The 20,419-nt window shown below is 43.9% G+C and overlaps 1 protein-coding gene across 1 annotated transcript in view; it reads right to left on the reverse strand.

Moving 5' to 3' along the window:
- The window catches only part of LEPR (leptin receptor), a 32,781-nt gene extending 14,695 nt beyond the window's left edge, over nucleotides 1-18,086 (reverse strand). The window contains exons 1-7 of the mRNA XM_033068135.1: nucleotides 17,998-18,086; nucleotides 14,782-14,840; nucleotides 11,428-11,712; nucleotides 10,058-10,175; nucleotides 5,634-5,839; nucleotides 2,806-2,951; nucleotides 857-1,001 (exon numbers count right to left, since the gene is read on the reverse strand). Coding sequence (XP_032924026.1) covers nucleotides 857-1,001; nucleotides 2,806-2,951; nucleotides 5,634-5,839; nucleotides 10,058-10,175; nucleotides 11,428-11,712; nucleotides 14,782-14,821 — 940 coding nt within the window. The 5' untranslated portion in view covers nucleotides 14,822-14,840; nucleotides 17,998-18,086. The remainder of the gene's footprint in view (nucleotides 1-856; nucleotides 1,002-2,805; nucleotides 2,952-5,633; nucleotides 5,840-10,057; nucleotides 10,176-11,427; nucleotides 11,713-14,781; nucleotides 14,841-17,997) is intronic.
- Nucleotides 18,087-20,419: the final 2,333 nt, after the last annotated feature.

Genomic DNA, 20,419 nt, shown 5'->3' on the forward strand with positions numbered 1-20,419 from the left:
AGGAGAAAAATTTTGAATTGAGGAGAGGTTCAGTGCTGCCAGCTGGAATTGGAAATGGAAAAGCTCTGGGGATAAAATGGAAAAGCTTTGAGGAAAAATGGAAGAGCTCTGAGGAAAAAATGGAAAAGCTTTGAGGAAAAAATGGAAAAGCTCTGGGGAAAAAATGGAAAATGCACAGGGAAGGAGCTGAGCCTCAGGAAAAGCTTCCATGGGATTTTTCATCCCAGCTCCAGTTCTCCAACACCAAATCCAAGAAACCAACTGGAGAATTGCTGGAAATTGAAAGTTTGGAACTTTCTGTGCTGTCAGGCACTGACCCCCAGCAGAACTCTGCTTTTGACTTGGAGAAGTTTCCAAAATTGAATCAGGATCATGAGTGTGGAGTTTGAATAGAAGTGTGGAAATCTTGGAATTTAGAATTTAGAATATAGTTTTAGAATATAGAAAGGTATAGGACAAGATGGAGATTTTAGGGCAGAGGTTTCTTTATTCTTCACCTTCTTCTTCTTCATGGGTCTGGGTGAGATTTTTGTGCTTGGATGGAAAATGCTGCACTGCAGGTCATGGGTGTTTGGTTATTGATCAAAAGTAAAAATAATTTAGGTGTTAGTTCTGAATTGGACAGTTTAGGTTTAAAAGACTTTGTAAGAAGTGAGATCCATCAGCATTTCACCATTTTTAGTTTGTCAGCTGCACGTGCTGTGGCACTCACTGCAACACAGACAAGAATTAATAAACAACTGAGTCTGAACATGAAATTCCTTCTCTTGTGCATTAATCCTGACTGGCAGAAAAGACAAAAAGAAGATAAGGAGAAATAGAAAATCAGCTTTATTGCCAAATCCTGCAGTCCTACCTCCCAGAGTGAGGTTGTAGGGTGAGCTCCAGTCACTCCAGAAGCCTGGGCCCTGCAGATTGCTGCTCCTCACTTGCACTGAGCAGGGAGAGTCCAGCAGGGCGCTGTCTATGGCCACTGAGCTCTCCAGAGCAACCTGGAGCACCTGCTGGATCATCCAAACCCATCATTGTTATCAAGTGAAACAGGAAAAGAGACAGGGGGGACATCAGTAAATGGGATGGAGTCAGAATTCCTTACATTCCCTCTCATACCTTCTCCTTACATCCAGTTTTTGGGAGTGCTGAGTAAATCATTTTGCTCCTTAAGGGACAGGAGATAAAGGTCTCATATTCCACACAAGGATTTTCTATGTTTTTAGGTAACAAGTTGGGTTAAAAAATCTTTCTTCTTTAAATGTACTGTCAATTTGAGAGTGGCAGAAGTGTAGCTCTGTGGAAAATGAGTTGTTTCATTATGGGTTGCTAATTAACAGCTGCTCGTTATTCCAGAGCCACTTGAGTGGTAAGAACAGAAAAAAAAAACCAAAAAAACTATTTATAATGAAACTTATAAATATTAAACAAAAATGAATTACAGAATATCTAGAAGATTGAAAGAAAATGGGTTTGGACTTCACAGAAATCAGGATTTCACCCAAGGAGAAAAATGGGAGTTGTGAGAGCTGCCAGGACAGGGGGCTCCTCTGTGTGGACAGAAGTAAAATCCAGATTTTCCTGGAAATAGCAGTGAGCTAAACTCAGCTTTTCCAGGAAAAGCAGTGAGCTGAGCCCAACTTTTCCAGGAAAAGCAGCAAGATAAGCCCAGCTATTCCAGGAAAAAGCACAGTGAGCTGAGCCCAGCTCCACCAGAGCTGCCACACTCTGAATTCAAGGCCAAGGAGAGAGGTGGGAATGCAGGGATTTGGGAATGCTGAGCTGGGATTTGGGAATGCTCAACTGGGATTTGGGAATGCTGAGCTGGGATTTGGGAATGTTGAGCTGGGATCTGGGAATGCTGAGCTGGGATTTGGGAATGCAGGGATCTGGGAATGCAGGGATTTGGGAATGCTGAGCTGGGATCTGGGAATGCTGAGCTGGGATTTGGGAATGCAGGGATCTGGGAATGCTGAGCTGGGATTTGGGAATGCAGGGATCTGGGAATGCTGAGCTGGGATTTGGGAATGCAGGGATCTGGGAATGCTGAGCTGGGATTTGGGAATGCAGGGATCTGGGAATGCTAAACTAGGATCTGGGAATGCTGAGCTGGGATCTGGGAATGCTCAGCTGGGATTTGGGAATGCTGAGCTGGGATTTGGGAATGCTCAGTTGGGATTTGGGAATGCTGAGCTGGGATTTGGGAATGCTAAACTGGGATTTGGGAATGCTGAGCTGGGACCTGGGAATGCTGAGCTGGGATTATAGAATACTGAGCTGGGATTTAGGAATGCTGAGCTGGGATCTGGGAATGCTGAGCTGGGATCTGGGAATGCTCAGCTGGGATTTGGGAATGCTCAGCTGGGATCTGGGAATGCTCAGCTGGGATCTGGGAATGCTGAGCTGGGATTTGGGAATGCAGGGATTTGGGAATGCTAAAATGGGATTTGGGAATGCTGAGCTGGGATTTGGGAATGCAGGGATCTGGGAATGCTCACCTGGGATCTGGGAATGCTGAGCTGGGATTTGGGAATGCAGGGATCTGGGAATGCTCAGCTAGGATCTGGGAATGCAGAGATCTGGGAATGCAGGGATCTGGGAATGCTGCGCTGGGATCTGGGAATGCTGAGCTGGGATTTGGGAATGCTGAGCTGGGATTTGGGAATGCAGGGATCTGGGAATGCTGCGCTGGGATCTGGGAATGCTGAGCTGGGATCTGGGAATGCTGAGCTGGGATCTGGGAATGCTGAGCTGGGATTGGGGTATGCTGAGCTGGGATCTGGGAATGCTGAGCTGGGATCTGGGAATGCTCACCTGGCTGTCCCCACGTCCTGCAGGAGCACAGATCCTCACTTGGTGCTGCAGGGGGAAGGGCAGCAGGGCAGGGCTGGACCAGCAGAGCTTCACCTGGCCCCTCTCAGCCAGCTCCAGGTGCAGCTTCACGGGGGCCTCAGGCTTCACTGCACACAAATCAATCAACAATGAACCCCAACCTCACTGCCCAGCCTGCTGCCCTTTACTGAGCCACAATTCAGCCCTTAAACCCAGCTCCCTTAAACTCAGCTCTCTTAAACCCAGCTCCCTTAAACTCAGCTCCCTTAAACCCAGTTTTCTTAAACCCAGCTCCCTTAAACTCAAACTTCAAGAGCTGCTCTACAGCATGGCAGTGATGTTGGGTAACATCCCTGAAAAGTCACCCTGGTGCTGTTCCAGTTATCAAGAAATTCCCTGAAATCTGCAGGAATTTCTTCCCTCAGGTCACAGCTTTTCCCACTGCCTTGCTGGAAAAAGGGAATGAGGAAAAGAGGGATGGGAATGTTGAGGAAATCAATTTGTTCCTTGTAATATACACCAGGATTTTTTAATATTCCCATCCTTCCATGGGGGTTATGGCTGTGAAAGATTTCCAGGGAAGTTATGTGAGGGCAAAGTGAAAATGGAGAGTTTGGAAATTGCCATGAGTGGGGAATGGGTGGGAAATCCTCAGGAATCACCAGGAATCAAGGCCCTGCTTTTCCCTGCTACTGAGATTTTGGCTTTTCTCATGGCACAGTAAAACTCTGCTCCAAACCACTGTGAGCTGAAGGGAAAACATTCCCAAAAATCCTGGGCACTGGGCAAATGTTCCCTTCAAATTCCATCTGCACTGGTGCCATTTAAGTGCCTCACTGGAATGTCACTCAGTTATATCAAAAATCTCTGATTATTTTCAGTATGAATCCACCACACCAAGTCAGATTTTATTTCATTATTTCTATCAAAAATCTCTAATTGTTCTCAGTAAAAATCCTCACACCAAGTCAGATTTTATTTCATTATTTCTATCAAAAAATCTCTAATTGTTCTCAGTAAAAATCCTCACACCAAGTCAGATTTTATTTCACTATTTCTATCAAAAATCTCCAATTGTTCTCAGTATAAATCCACCACACCAAGTCAGATTTTTTTAAATTTCTGCTTCTAGATCATCTCAAACCAATTAACTTCATGAAGGCCAGCAGGGAGTCATTGGGGAGAAGGCAAACAAAAGTCAGTGGATTTTCCATCACATTTCCCAGAATCAGATCCCACAGATAATGATGCTTGTGATGCCACCTGCTCCACTATCAGCAAATAAAATCCACATGGCACAAGCACTCAGAGTTTTACATTCAAAATAGTTTTAATTGAGCTAAATCTTGGCAGAACATATATTAATATTGTGCATTTTTAAAACATGCTTCACTAAGCAGAGCTAACTCGTTGTCATTTTTAAATACTGGCAGACTCCAGCCTGAATTTTTAATTTCTTCCTGCAGTATCATTTCAGCAGGATGAAAAATGCCACCTCTCATCTTCCAAACAAGCCCAGCCAGAGATTTTAACTGGTTCTGTCTGCAGAGCACACACTTAGGGGGAAGTTTATAAAATTCCTAAGCCTTTCAGTTAATAAGATGTTCATAAAACTTTAATTTTTTTCCCCTGCAGCTGACAGCTCCTGCCTTTATGAAATCTGCCCAAATCTGCAATAACTGGGCATGTTGGATAGCAACACAAATCAAATTCAGCATGTCAGGAGAGCTGGAGCTGGATCCAACACACAGGAATGTTTTCCAGCTTGGGGTGCATGGGTGAGGAAGAAAAGATCAGGATCAGAGAGCTGCTTGGGAAAATGGGTGGGATTCTCTGCTGAGCAAGTTTGGGAAGAGCTTTTTAAATTTAACTGAAGTCCTCAGCAACAAGCTCCACCACTTGTACAGAGAGAGATCCTGATTACACAGGAAAAACTGAGAAATAACCAATTTATTGAGAGCCTGGGCTCTGCTCAGTGTGGTTTGCACTGCAGCCCAGACAGGGATTAGGGAGCTTTTCCTGCCCTGTCTGTGCCCCTTTCCCAGCAGGGCCATCCTGGGATTTTTCCAGCCTTGATGTCCCATCTGGGTGGCCAAAGCTGGGGCAGAGACCAGGCAGAGCAAAAGGGATAAAACAGGAATGGATTGAAAGGATAAAATAGGAATGGATGGAAAGGGTAAAACAGGAATGGATTGAAAGGGTAAAACAGGAATGGATGGAAAGGGTAAAACAGGAATGGATTGAAAGGGTAAAACAGGAATGGATTGAAAAAGTAAAACAGGAATTGAAGGAAAGGGTAAAACAGGAATGGATTGAAAGGATAAAATAGGAATGGATGGAAAGGGTAAAACAGGAATGGATTGAAAGGGTAAAACAGGAATGGATTGAAAGGGTAAAACAGGAATTTATTGAAAGGATAAAACAGGAATTTATTGAAAGGATTCACCTTGGGCAGTGCCAGAGCCTGGCCAGGGCTGCACCCAAATCAAATCCAGGATGGATCCTGGGCACGAGTTTTACACTTTTATCAGTTTTTGTTCATCTAAACATTGGGGTCAATTATCCAAGCACAGCCCCAGGTTGTGAAGTCTCAGCCCCTGTTTGCCCCCTTTCCTTTGCCATTGTTTCTGATTTTTGGGTACCAGCTCTCCTTGATTCTCCAGCTATAAAGGAATTGTTTGTCCAGCTCCCCTGTGAAGACACCTCACTGACACCCAAGATGAATTTCAGAGTTACACACCAAGCAGCAGAGATGGTGAAAAGCAGAAATCTCCCAGCCCAGGCAGCCTGGGGGGCTCAGCCGTGCTCACCGATGTCCGTGGGCTGCAGGGCCAGCAGGGGGGAGCCCAGGGCTGTGTCCCCTGTCCCCGCCTGCAGCCACAGCACGTAGGTGTGGTTCAGCCTCGGGGAGGTCACCAGGCACTCACAGCTGGCCGTGTCCCCGCAGTCACACCGAGCCACCCTCACCGTGCCCTGCAGAGAACTCGTGGATGCAGCTCCCAGGGACAGCTCTGATCTGCAGGGGGGAGAACAAACCAGGAAACAAAACAATTCTGTATTTTTTTTTCTGTATCTCAAGAGGTTTGGCCAGCTGGATATGGTTTATTGATCAAAAAATTCAATTAATGAATGAAGAAAATAATAATTGTAACCAATCAGTTTACCTTTGCTGCTCCTCCCTTTATAAATGGTTTTCAAGTAATGAACACAATTCCATTCAAGCATTCCCAGATTTTTTTTAGGCACCCAATGTTGTTTTACCTTCCCATGGCAGCTCCCTGCCATCCCAAAAGAGATGAATTCCCAATTCCCATCCCCAAATACTGAAATAATACCAAAACACTGAAATAATACCAAAATACTGAAATAATACCAAAATAATTTAATGCTCCCTCCAGCTCCTGCTACAGTTGAGCATTACAGGGAATATTATAATTATGGAATGGGTTGGGTTGGGAGGGACCTTCAATCCCATCTCATTCCCTCCCCTGCCAGGGACAGGGACATTTTCCACTGTCCCAGCCCCATCCTTGGACACTCCCAGGGATCCAGGGGCAGCCACAGCTTCTCTGAGAATTCCATCCTGGTGCCCCCACATTCCCAGGGAACAATTCCATCCCTAAAATCCCATTTGAATCTTTGGAACCAGCAGTTCCCAAAGGATTCTTCATTCTCATCTCTACTCTTCAGGCTCTTCCAGAAACCCACATTTATGGAATTCTGCAGGTATCCAGTGACTAAGGCCTCCCCAAGGTTGGGAATTTAATATTCAAATAATTTGTGGCCAAATTTCTTCCAGCAGCAAAGCCAAGACAAACCCTGACAGTTCCATCACCTCGGATTCTTCCCTGCTTTTCACGTTTCATCCTTACCCAAAAAAAAAAATAAAATAAAAAAAAAAGCTCAGCTCCTGTTTGGAATTGTTCTGAAGTGATTTTGGAATTCTTTCTGCCCAGTAAAGGTTTTGTTTGACTAATTCAGAGAAAGAAATTGAGATTCATGGAATAAGAGCCTTTCTGTGCATTTTTCCAATGGTTTTCCAGCTGGCACAAGTCACTGGAACACTGGGATTCAGGGAGGGCAGAGATCTCTGCACTGGAGGAGAGGGAGGACCAGATTTGCTGCTTTATTTTTTGGGTTTAGTCCATTTGTTATCAGCTCCATTTATCTGAGAGCAGAGCAGAGGGAAGTGGGCATGATTCAGCTCCATGTCCACATCCTGCCCTGCTCAGAGAGGAAAAGCTCCATAAAAAGAAATGAGAATTATTGAGGAGGAGCCCAGGCTGGGACTGCAGGAACCACTCCTGGATCCTCCCAGCCCCTCTCCCTCATCCCTCACTGATCCTTGGGACACTCTGAGCAAACCCAAGGAATTCCAGCACTGCCCTCCCAGCCCCTGGCTCTGCAGGAGCAGCCCCGAGGTGTGGCTGATATTTATTAATGCTGCAGACACTCAATCCTGACATTCCTAAAATAATTCTCACCAGGACACAGGAATTCTGCTGATGGGATCTGGCAGACACAGAGCTCTGAAATTACTTGGAATAATTCTGTTTTTCTAGATGTGGCTCTGCTGTTTTCTCCTGAATTTCCTTTCAAAGACTTCGCAGAATTTTCTTTGAAGCTTCTCTGCCTTCTCCTGTTGCTCACAGATTTTATTGGTCTCCAAAAGCCACAATCAATCCATAAAAATGTGGTTTTTTCTGATCTATCTGGAAAGTGCTTACCACCACACCAGCCCCTGATCATTCCTAATAATGATTTCAATTTTTAACAGCCCAAAATGAACTGGTTTGCACTGAAAAAAAAGCAGTGTAAAGGGAGAAAAATGCTCAAGACCTCCTCTCCTGACTTATTAACCCTCACAAGCTGAGAAGTCAGTGGCTCCTCCATCCAAATCCTGTCACACCTTGGAAAACCTCAGCAAAAAAAAACCATTCAGGATGCCCTAAAAGTTTTATATTTATACTCAGCCCCCTTCAGAAGGGGGCTAAATTCACCTGTGGCCCTTTGGGGAATTTGGAGACTTTCAATTAGATGCTGCAAAATGTCCTGGCTGAATTTCAATCCTGTTCTTGCAATTGAAAAGAAAAAAAAAAAAAAAGTAAAACTTCTTTTAGGAAGAATTACCTGAATTTTCAGGAAAGGTCCATCCCAGCCAGGTGGTTGTGAAATGAAACTGCCTTTACTGGGAATGGATGTACAAAAGCTCTCTGGGGATTCCAGGATTTTTCCGTAAATATTTCCCAGTGTTTTTGATCAATGGTGGCTCTAGAAAAATCCTTGTTTGAAGAAGCTGCCTCATTAAACTCAGCAGATCTGCTGAGCTCATCAATCTCTGATGAGAGGTTGATTTTTGCTGGATGAAGAGGCTCAATGCACAACTGATGCACTTGAGGCAAACTGCATGATTTATCCTTTTAAAAATGGGAATTTAGTCCCAGAAGTGGAGGAGAGCTCCCAGGTACTTCAAATAAGTCCAAATATGAGTGCAGCCCCATGAGCTCAAAGAGCAAATGATAATCAGTGCTCAGAATGAAACTGGGAGCACTCACCAAGATCCCCAAGGCTAAAGATTGCAGCTCATGGAATGAACCATGGATCCCACAGCATTCCTGGGACCAGGCAGCTGCAAAGGTCTTTGGCACACAATTAACTCAGTTTGCCTCATGAAGCTTTGGAATCACCTTTTCTCATCTTTTCTATTCTTTTGGCATAACTTCAGCAAAGCCCCCATCTCTCCCTCACTTGAGCCTCTCACACAGAACAGAACATTCCCATTCCTGAGATTTCCAAGCAGGAAAATTGTGGATGTGGTAAAAAAGAAGAAACTTCTCTAATGCTGGAAAAAAAAAAAAAAAAAAAGCTGTGAGACCCAAGCTTTTCTGTTGTAGATTCTCCTGTTACATTATTTTTGTGCATTGCCCTGCATGTGAGAATCCTGGCTGGATCTCCAGACTCCCAGGGAGAAACACATGCCAGGAATGCATATTTATAAAACTGGGAATGTTTTCAAGGTATTTTGGCTCAGGAATAAAATGTTAAGGTAGCAGAGAGCCAACAGGGAAAGCTGTCACCTTCCCAAAGGCTGAAACACTCGTGCTTGCTGCTCCCCCAGAACACAGGGACCTAAAAGGAAAAGATTCACATGGAATGTGGGGAGGGAAATGAGCTCTCCAAGGTTTTGCTTTGTTTCTCATCTTTGCAGCAAAGAGGAATCAAACAGAGACTGATGAGGCTACAGGGCCTGCTCTCCTAAATTGCATGGCACTCACTGAATTCCCTTCCCAACACAAGGAATCTCCTCAGCCCAGCTGGGGCTCCAATCTGCTGGCATCCCCAAAAAAATTGCAATACAGAGATTTCTGCTCTGGGATCACTGGTGAAGCTTTTCCTGAGCAGCTGAGCCTGGATGGAGCAGAGCAAAGGCAGAGCTGCTTCCCCCACAAACACCCATGGAATGGTATTTCAGGAATCAGAGTCATGAGGAACACTGGGAATGGGAACCCACCTCACCAAAATGGGATTCAAATATTGTGTCAGCTAAATAAGAGTATTTATTCCTAAATAACACACTTGGTTTGTGCTCTGACTGCAGGGATGATTTGTGCCCAGGCTGCTCAGAAGTCCTCCCCTGGAAGTTCAGCTAACTCAGCTATTTCAGTTTATCCTGCTCCATAAGGAAATGAAGTCTGGGTGTTTACAGCAATCCTTCAAACCTTCAATAACCCAGAAAAAGCAGGGTGATTTGATGGAATCAACCAGATTTTTCTATCACCAGTGTCTACAAGACCTGCCCACCCCACAGGCAGGATGATTCCATCTCAGCATTCCAGGGAATATTCACCACAGTGACAATGAGATGAGAGCAGCATTTGCCATGGCATCACATCTCAAGTACTTCAAGAGAGACAATATTGTGGTCAAAAACAAATAAAAAATAGAATCAAGACTTTAAAATTAGGAAATTCTAACAACAAGGATGCTGTAAGAAATTAATGCTGATTTTACTGAAATATTTGAAGAAACATGTGAAGGACAGAGAAGGGGGAATCCATTCCAACCATTTTTCATTCAAAGAAACCAAAAATTTTCCATATTCTCCAGGATTCCTTTCAGACAGGACAAAATAAATCTGCAAAGCCAATGCTCCCACCATGCTGGAAGCTGGAATGTTGATTTTTTAGGAAATGCTTTCACTTTTCCAGACAAATTTAGCAGGGCCTGCACTTACCCAGAGTATAACAGATTCACCTTCAGGTCAGCTCTCAGCTCCAGCCCCAAAAGCTGCAGCTTACAAACCAACAGGTCCAGCTTGCCTCTAATCCAACATTCCATGTTCCAGCTCCAATCTGGTCAAAAGACAGGGATCACACATTTCTGAACTGCAATAAACATCAATAAAAACAGAATCCACAAAGAGAGGACAAGGCACAGATATTCCTGAAAGTGAGGTTGCACCACAAATATTGATGAATAATCTGAGTTGGGCACCTTAAACCTTCCCAAGGCTCATAATCCATGTGGTTCTGCACTGTCATGATTAAAGAAGGAATATTTTTTACCTGGATTTAGGGGCAAGGCTGCAGGGTGAGGAAAAATGAAGCTGATGATGATTGGTGTGCCCTGGGAAGTGGCACAGCCTCAGCTGGGGATTTGTGAAATGAAATTCTGAGGTCAAGGAGATTCCTGGCAGCAGGATGCCAGCCCTGTGTTCCTCAGAGACAGGAGGAGGAAAAAAACCTTGGGGAAAAAACTCCTAATCCATGTACAGATATTTACTGCACATTTATTATTTAAAGCCTCATCATTCATGGAGAAATGATGCCATTTGCTCTCCATCTTCTCTGCCTGCTGATGGAGTTTAAAGCTCACATGCACCAAAAATATTTCAAATATTCCTCACAGTGTCTAAACTCCTTTGAAGATCTGGCTTTATGTCCTCTTATGTAGTACTCCATATTTTATTCACAATTCCCCTGGAAAGACAGCCAACTTCATTTTTTTTCCTTTTGAAATTGTGCTGTACAATTCCTCCGCCTCCCACCACATTCTGAGGAAGGATTTTACCTCTCTGAGGAAGATTTTACCACATGAAAAAAGGATTTTCCAACCCTGAGGAAGGATTTTACAATATTGAGGAAGCATTTTACCAATCTGAGGAAGGATTTTAGCACCCTGAGGAAGGATTTTGTCACCCTGAAGAACGATTTTGTCACCCTGAGGAAGGATTTTGTCACCCTGAGGAAGGATTTTGTCACCCTGGAGAAGGATTTTACCACCCTGAGGAAGGATTTTACCACCCTGAGGAAGGATTTTGCCACCCTGAGGAAGGATTTTGTCACCCTGGAGAAGGATTTTACCACCCTGAGGAAGGATTTTGTCACCCTGAGGAAGGATTTTACCACCCTGAGGAAGGATTTTATCACCCTGAGGAAGGATTTTGTCACCCTGAGGAAGGATTTTGTCACCCTGAGGAAGGATTTTGTCACACTGTGTTGTGAATCCCCATTAATCCAACCCACCCCTCTCCTCCCAACCAACCAAAAACCCTAAATATTTTTGGAAGAATTAACTCCTTGTGCCCTTGAGTGCTAAACCCACCTCTTTGCTGAGGAGCAGAGAGATTTATTTCTGAAGGAATAAACTTCCTTGCCTGCATGCTTGCTCTGTACAAAGAACAATCAATGCTGCTGGCACTCCAAAGGCAGCACAGAAAATTTTCTTCATTCATTAAAGGCTTGATTTGGGATGTTCCAAGTTCTCTCCTCCAGCTCCCAGCTGAGAAAGGGCTCAGAAAAGTCTCATTCAGCAGCACACAGGGCAGAGTGAAATTCCCAGGAGGAACTGGATGGACCATGCAATGGGCAGCTGCCATCTGAAGGAAGTCTGCAAATATAAAGAGAAAAGTATTGGAAATAAAAGGAAAATTTCATATTTTTAAACAATTAAAGGGGAGGGGTTGATGTGGTACAGAAATGCAGTCATTAGGTAAAAATCAGGTTGTTCCCTGAGGTAAAGATGGAATTAATAAAACATTCCCTGTAGGTAAAGACAAAATTATTAAAAACATCCTGTCTGAATGGTGCCACAGTGACAGATCCCAGCCTTTTACCCCAACCTCACTGCACCTAAACTTCTGTTTTCTCAGTCTCTGGAAAAAAGACAAGGCCAAGATTGCAGGCAAGGCATCTCTTTGGGATAAATTTGCTTTTCTTAACCAAAACTACAGTGAATCCTAAAGTGAAGTGAATCCTAAACTGGGTATGAGTCTCATCTTCCCATGCAGTGCTGGAACAGATCCCCTCCAGCTCTTTTAAAACAGCTCCATTTCTATAAAATATAATCCTTGTAAATACAAAACACAGTCCCACTGTAACTCAGAGAAAAAAGGGAAAATATTACTGTGGGTGCACTGCACAACCCCAGGGAATTATCTGGGAAGTGAGAGGCTGGGAAATTATCATTTCTTTTTTAATCAGACTTAAAATAAAACCACTCTGAGCACATTTGTTGATGTCATAGCTTGAATTGTGCTCACAGTGGTTTAGAGCAGGATGAGCAGGAAAAAACTTCCTGTAAAACTCTGAATTTAAAGATTAAAGCTCTACTTGCAGCAAGGCACAGGGGCATTGGTGCATTTTGCACTTTGCTCAGGAAGAGCAGAAATTTTAAGCAGTTCATGAAATAGAAATTAATTGATGCTCTATGAATTGCAACAGCCAAAATAAGAAATAATTGAAATAAGAAATAATTGAAAAGAAAAGAAAAATAAAAATAAGAAATATTTGAATATCTCTGGCCCTGTTTGATTAATAGAAATTCCTAATTCTCTAGCACAGATTTAAACAATAACATGAGTTAAATAACATCAAAATATGAAATGAGAGCTCTTAAAAAAACTGTTAAAACCAGCAGATGCACAGCGCTACTCTGCAGAGGGTTTTGCTTTCTCCCCACACAGATCTGGTGCTGCCAGACCCCTGCAGGGCTCTGCTCTTCCCTCCTCTCCCACTAAACAGAGTTTGTGCCTCTGGAAATCCCAGCTTCATTAGGCCTCCAGCAGGAGGAGTGGAGCAAACAACTCAGGATTTAATCCAGGATTTTAAAAGGGACAAAAAAATGACCCAGAGCAGGACAGAGAACCAACACAGTCCCCAGCTCATCTCTTTTTCTAAGGAACTTCCCCCTGGTGAATCACAGCTCATCTCAAGGGATTACAGTAATTTTAAGATTATAAAACTGTCTTGGGTTACAATCCAGGGTGTGATAAAAGGTTTCTGTTCTATCACCATCTGTTGAGGGTGGGGCAGTGATCCTGATCTCTGTGGGAGATATTCTGCTAATGGGCATCCATTGAAACCAGGCAGGGCAGTGTTCTTTATCTCATGGGATATCTCCTGTTCATGGCCATGGTTTATAAACCAGCTGGGGCAGTGTTCTTTATCTCATGGGATATCTCCTGTTCATGGCCATGGTTTATAAACCAGGCAGGGCATTGTTCTTTATCTTTTCACACCCCATCCTCCCTCCAGCCAGTCATTTTCTGCTCATGGCCATTGAGTCCCACTGTGGCACTGATAAAATTACTGCATCCCATTGGGAGTTGCTCCAGCCAGGGGGAAGAGCCCAACATTTCTTACCAAGATAAAAACAGAGGTTTTGGGACACTAAGGGAGCCCCTTTCTCCACTGGACTCCAGAGGAAAACCGGATTTCTCCACATCCCCACTGGAGCTCCGGAGGGAAACTGCACCTTGTACAGGAGCACTGCTCCAGCTGAGCCACATCTGTCACTGCAGGAGGATGCAGCCACCATGGGATGGGACTGCTGCCAACACCCTGCCTGACGGGTGTCAGGTTGTACTCTGACTGTGTCAGGGTTTGGGGTTTGTTCTTTGTAGTGCTGTATTTCTATTTTAATTTCCCTAGTAAAGAACTGTTATTCCTAATTCCCATATCTTTGCCTGAGAGCCCCTTGATTTCAAAATTATAATAATTTGGAGGGAGGGGGTTTCCATTCTCCATTTCAAAGAGAAGTTCCTGCCTTTCTCAGCACACACCTGTCCTCCAAACTAAAACAGCAACTTTTCATTCTTTGTCCATATATCAGCCACACCTGATTATAAGCCGCACTTCAGGTTCGGATCAAAATTTTAGTCAAAATGGTGCGGCTTGTAATCGTGAAATTACTGTAATTACATCTTTGAAAGACAGGAACATGCTCAGCCCCTTTCTTCAGAAATGGGAAAAATGAATTCAAAGGAGCCAGGGGAAGGCCTGAGCTGAGCTCTGTCCCCAGAGCTGGGGTGAGCAGGGCCATCAGATGGTGACAAACTGCTCTGAAATCCCAGCAAACCTCCTGCAGCATCCAGCCTTTCCAATATGTTCACATCATAAAAGGTATTTAAAAGAATTCCAACAACGCAATATTTGATACTGAGTGGATAAAATACATTAAAAAGGTGTTTATGTATATAAAAGGTACCTAAATCTAATGATTTGTTCAACTTTTTGATTCATATTTTGTAAAGATGACACAAATTTTCTAAAGAACTCCATTGGATTACAGGGTTTGCTTTCTCCCTAAGCAGCACCATCAAAACCCTTGAAATAGTCCTCATTTTAATTTTAAAAAGAAAAAATAGAAAGGCAAATACCAGCTGTCCTTGCAGAGCAGATGCCAATATTGTCAGAGGCATTTCCCAGTTCATTAATGCAGCATTTGGAGAGAGCTGAGCACCCTTTGGCAGCCCTGTGTCCACGGGAGCAGGAATGGCACAAGATTTTTTCCTTGCACTTCAGGGCCACAAAACCAACCCCCCACAAATTTTTCTCTCATCAAATCATCATCTGCATTTATCTGGATGTGTCCTGACTCAACACATTTTTATGTTGATGTTTCCTGATGTGAAAAGTTATCCCAAAGTGGTTTTTGGGATGTTTTTAAGTGACTTACCCATCAGCACAAACGTGGCTGGGATGATTTGCCAACACATCTTGTTTTGTAGAGCTGACCTGAAAAGCACACAGAAAATTAAAGGAGGGCTTATAATTATCAGAATATTATTTAATTTCAGTTTATTTCAGTTCATTTGATGTTCACACCTTTGTAAGCAGAATCATGGAAAATCAGAATGGTTTGAGAAGGAATTTAAAAATAATCTAATTTTAACATTCTGGGATGGGCAGAGACACTTCTCCCCACACCAGGAAAGGAAGAACAGGCCAGAAAGGGAGAAAAAAATCAGAATTTTCCAAGTGCAGCATACACAGTGAATTCCATTTCAACAGTGAAGACTTCACTAAACTTCACAGCAACATTTCATTATTGCTCTTCATTTCAGATCATTTCTTCTTTTTTATTTTCATCCAATAGCTACATCAATTTTGCTAAAATCTAAATATATTTTCATACTTTAAAGCTTCACAGGGGAGTTTGGCTGCTGTTGCAGTCAAGAACTGAGTGCTGAGTAAAATCCACAGCTCAATGCCAGGGTGAGAAACTCCAGTTAGGGAATCCCTCCAAAGGTTTCCATTCCTGAAATATTTCTGAGAACACTTTCCTTGAGAACATCCCTGGAGCCAAGAGAGGCAGTGCCAAGGTTTTATAATGCACTGACCTTGCAGTTAGGGGCTGGAAAATTCATTTATTTCTGAATTCCATGTGTACCTGAAGCAGCAGCCCAGAGAAGTCACAGCTCCCAGATCCTTGCCTGAATTTCTGAATTTCTGCATCCTGTGCTCTGCTCAGTCAATCCCAGCCACTTTGCTCCCCATCCTCCAGGTGCTTTTTCAGCTCCATTTTCAGCAGTTAAAGAGGATTAAATCTTGGATTTTCCCAGCCCCTATTTCAGGGACACAGCTGGTAGGTGACCCACCTCACCTTTTCCTTTTCCATTATTTTATTCCTATCACAGAGGAATTTTGGAGCTATCAGGTCATTTCACAAAGATACCAGCAGGAATTCTTTCCAAATAATTGAAATGACTTAGATTTTTCCCTAATTTCAGTCATCAAAAGTACCTTTTAAAAGAGTTTATTTGACATAAATGCACATTATTCACATTATTAAATGGTTTAATGAGAAACAGCAAATATTCCTCTTTTGGAGGTGCAACAAAAATTCTCTTTCAGCCACTTCCCAGCAGGAAACTGGCAGAGATCACCAGAAAACTGGACATCCATTTCCAAAATTTATAAAGTTATCCACAGGAGCATCCCCAATTACACTGAGAAGAAAACAACCACAGAGACCCAGAACCTCATAGGGAAGGAAAATTATAGTTTATATGAAGTTTAGTGAAAATAAAGGCTTTTTAATTTCCTGATGGAAGTGAAAATAAAAAAATAAGGGAGAATTTGTCCCTGGAAAGGGTGGTGAGGATGGGCAGGGGCTGCCAGGGAGGTTTGGAATGTCCAAGGAACTCCTGGAGGTGACACTCAGAGCTCTGGGCTGGGGACAAAGCTGGACCTGATGGTCCTGGAGGGCTTTTCCAACCTTAATAATTTGGGATTGTGATATAAAAATGGTCAGGTAGAGCAGTCACAGATGTCAGCACTAATTTAATATCTGGAGCAGAAGCTCAGCTTGGAATCTCCTGTCACATCCACCTAGGCTGGTTTCACTGAGATGTTTTTCCAGTCCTGGTTCCAAAAACATTCCTGACACAACCAAAAAGCCCTGCAAGCTGCATGGCCACAGAATCAGCCCCTTTTCTGTCCAAAGTTCAGCCTTCCTGGTGGAAACTTTGCAGAATTGGGAAAAAAAAGAGAGCTACAGGTAAATCCCAGGATAAATGCACTGCTGGAGCAGATGGGATTCCCCAAAATCTTTTCCAGTGAGAAAAGTGAACTTGCCAGAATTCTTTGCTCCATATTAAGAAAGAACACAAGTTTTACAGGAACATTTACAGGGAACAGGAAGTTAAATAAAGATAATTATTTAAACTTGTAAGCTCTGTCCCAGAGAGAATCAATTAACACAGCCAGGACAAATTGGTTTATTTGTGGTTGGGGAAGTGTTTGTACAAAAGGAATTAATTGGGGTCTTTTTGAACAAATATATCTTAAATTATTCTGGAATGGGGGTCCTTTTGAACAAATATATCTTAAATTATTCCGTAACCACTGACTGCTGCTGTGTACAAGAAATTTTCTGATTTTTTTATATAAATACAATATTCCTCTCCATATCAACCACAGAATCACATTTTTGTTCAGCAAGAAGAGTTGGGATTAAAACCAAAACACCACAGATATGACAGGCAAGGAGGAGAGCAATGGAACAAGATCATTTTTATTTAAAGGAGGAGAGCAATGCAATAAGATTATTTTTATTTACAGGTGAGAAATCAGGTTCAGCACAAGCTGAAACGAGCAGGACCCACACTAGGCATGGAAAACCATATAAACCACCCCTGAACTACAGCTGGTTTTAAATATTAAAAAATCTCTAGAAAGCATAAAAATATTTTAGTAATAATGTCTATGCCCAGCATCTTCTGGTTCTTTAAAGATGCCAAAGGCTTTCCAGTCCTGTTGGTCTGAGCATGGAATTCCATTTGCAATTCAGTATATTACAAATCATTCTTAATAAAGAGTTCTGAGTAAGTGGTGCACACAGAATAGAAATGAGAATGACCCACACTGAACAATTTCGCTAACATTAAAGCTTTAATAAAGGCAAGTCGGGCAGAAATCACAGCTACAAACCCAACTCTAAAACCTGCTGGTGGAGCCTCGGCAGCAGAACGTCCCGAACTCTTCAGAGTTTGTGCAGACGGCGGAATTTCTCGTTTGCAGTGACACTGCTCCTCGTTCATGCTGTGGGTCTGTCCCTCCTTGTGTGCAGAGCTCCTGGGATCCCCTGGCCCTTCAAGGTTTATCCATTTTATGGGCACGCTCGGAAGTCAAGGCTGTGTTCATTATAACTCCGTTTATAAACGCTGTACCACTCATGCACTTGTCTGTCACAGCTCCCGCAGCATCGGGACTCACAGGGCGCACTCACCGAGATTTATTTTTCTTTCCAATCTCAGGGAATATAAAGAGGGAAAGGGCTGGATCTGCAGGATGTGGAACCGGCCGCGGGCTGTGCTCAGGGGGACGGCTCAGGAAAGTAAAGGGTGGGAAAAAAGCGGATAAAAAAGGGATAAAAAGTAAATTCACCAACCTGCTTCTGCTTGCTCTCGGGGCTCCGACCGGCGGCTGAATCGACGCTGCCACAGAGCTGCGAGTCCCGGACGGGCGCTGCCCTCAGCCCCGAGCCCTCAGCCCGGTTCCCCTCAGCCTCCCCCGGCTCCCCTCAGCCTCCCCCGCCTCCCCTCAGCCCCGATCCCTCCGCCTCCACCCCGGTTCTCCTCAGCTTCCCCCGGTTCCCCTCAGGTTTCCCCGGTTCCCCTCAGCTCCGGCCCCTCCACCGCTCCGCCCCGGCCCAGCGCCCCGCCCGGCCCGGCCCTACACGGGATAGCGGGGATGGGTTTGGAACACCGGGATCCTCACACGGGATAGCGGGGATGGGTTTGGAGCGCCGGGATCCTCACACGGGATAGAGACAAAGAAGCTGGGAAGGGTTTGGAGCCCCAGGAGAGGGTGAGGGAGATGAGAAGGGGATGGAGAATCCCTGAGGGAGCTGGGAAGGGGCTGGAGAATCCCTGAGGGAGCTGGGAAGGGGCTGGAGAATCCCTGAGGGAGCTGGGAAGGGGCTGGAGAATCCCTGAGGGAGCTGGGAAGGGGCTGGAGAATCCCTGAGGGAGCTGGGGGGGCTCAGCCTGGAGAAAAGGAGGCTCAGGGGGAATTTCTGGCTCTGCACAAGTCCCTGCCAGGAGGGGACACCGGGGGGATTTGGGGTCTGTTCCCCAAGTTCCTTCAGGATCTCCTCTTTGGCACAAAAACACCAATGTTGACCAGGAGCAGGAAGGATAACAAGGGAGGAGGAAACTAAAATTCCTTCAGACACAGCACGAGGGAGAACCTTGGAGAAGTTCAAGTCCATCTCATTCCACCGTTGCCACTTTCAGGTTGTCCAAGGCTCATCCAGCCTGGCCTGGCGCCTCTTAATGATGTTAATTAATTCAAGTATCTCAAGACCTGCTTGTGCTATAATGCACATATCCATTACCTGCTGGCTCTAATTTATTTTTTTCTATAAATTGCCTTTTACTCCACAAATAATGGACTAATCACATTTTTGACCCTTTAGCACTTCAGCATTTGAGGAGCTGACAGATGTAAAGCAATACCATGTATTTAACAGGAACTTGCAATTAAAAATACAACATCCAAGAATTATTTCAAGGAATTTCAAGCAAGGACTGAGGTCTGCTAGGAAAGATGGACCTTTAATTTTGCTTGTGCTCATCCTTTTGTACAAGGCAGCAAAAATACAGAACCAGTGAACCAGAGAGTGGAAAGTCCCAGCCAGGCCCAGCTGAGGGTTTTATACAATGGTTTTTCTTTTCAGCAATATTATTTTAAAAAGAAATGCAAACCCACTATCTCTGCTTCATGAGTATGAAGATAAATATTTTTGTTTCCCTATTGCAAGCTTTTCTCAAGTAACCAGACTGGAATTATCTTTTGGGTGGTGTAAACACTTCTCCCATGAGCAAACCACTGATTGGCTTTCATTTATTTATTGACTTTCTGTAATTCACAACCCATTTCCTCAAAGCAGCATCAGCCAATTTCACTCCTCATTAAAATAACCCTCTCTTTATTGATAAATTCTATTTTTAAAATATTTCCTGATTCCAATATGGCAGTTTGGGAAATCTGACTAAACACAACTCATGTCTGAGGTTAGGAAGCCACTGAAGCTTTCATATCCCAGACTTTCACAGCATAAGCAAAAGCTGTCAAAAGCTGCCACTAGAAAATCCTTTTATTTAGAATATCTTGAGACAAACATTTGACAGAGTTTTCTTTCACCTCCCCATGTGCCACTGCTGTTCAGTCAACCAGGAAAAAAAAAAAAGCTTCTACTAGTGCATATTAATTTATATTTGAAGGGGGTTTTGCCCTCCCATAATAACTAAACTAAAACTTCCTTGGGCTTAATCCTCTTGAGGAAAACAGAAGACAGGTAATTCCTCCTTTCAGAGTTCTTTGTTATGTGTGTTATGTTGTTTCATACTGATCATCCTTTGTGTAAACTTCACTTCAGTTTGTTCTGTCTTTCTGTACAGATCATCTCTCTTGGAGCCTGCCAAGGCTGATCTGGCTCTCCACAGGACTGAGGAGCCAGGGGAGAGTCAGGGAACAGGGACAGGACAGGACAGCAGGCTCAGGTTGGATATTGGAAAGAATTTCTGCATGGAAAGGGTGGTCAGGGCTTGGAACTGTGCCCACCCCTGGAGGTGTCCAGGGAATTCTGGAGGTGGCACTCAGTGCTGGGGACAAGGTGAGGACCAGGACTTGCTGACCTTGGGGGGCTTTTCCAACTGAAATGATTCTTAAATTCTATAACTTTATTGACATCTTGCTCAAATATTTTCATCCCAGTTCTGTTGTTTCTCTTCATGTCTGAATCACCTCCCTGAGTTTCTGTCCTGCCAGTGCCATTTTCACTCCAGGAGTTTCAGTTTCTCTGTGCT

Source organism: Catharus ustulatus, chromosome 9 (genome assembly GCF_009819885.2).
Source record: "Catharus ustulatus isolate bCatUst1 chromosome 9, bCatUst1.pri.v2, whole genome shotgun sequence".
NCBI classification, from domain to species: Eukaryota; Metazoa; Chordata; class Aves; order Passeriformes; family Turdidae; genus Catharus; species Catharus ustulatus.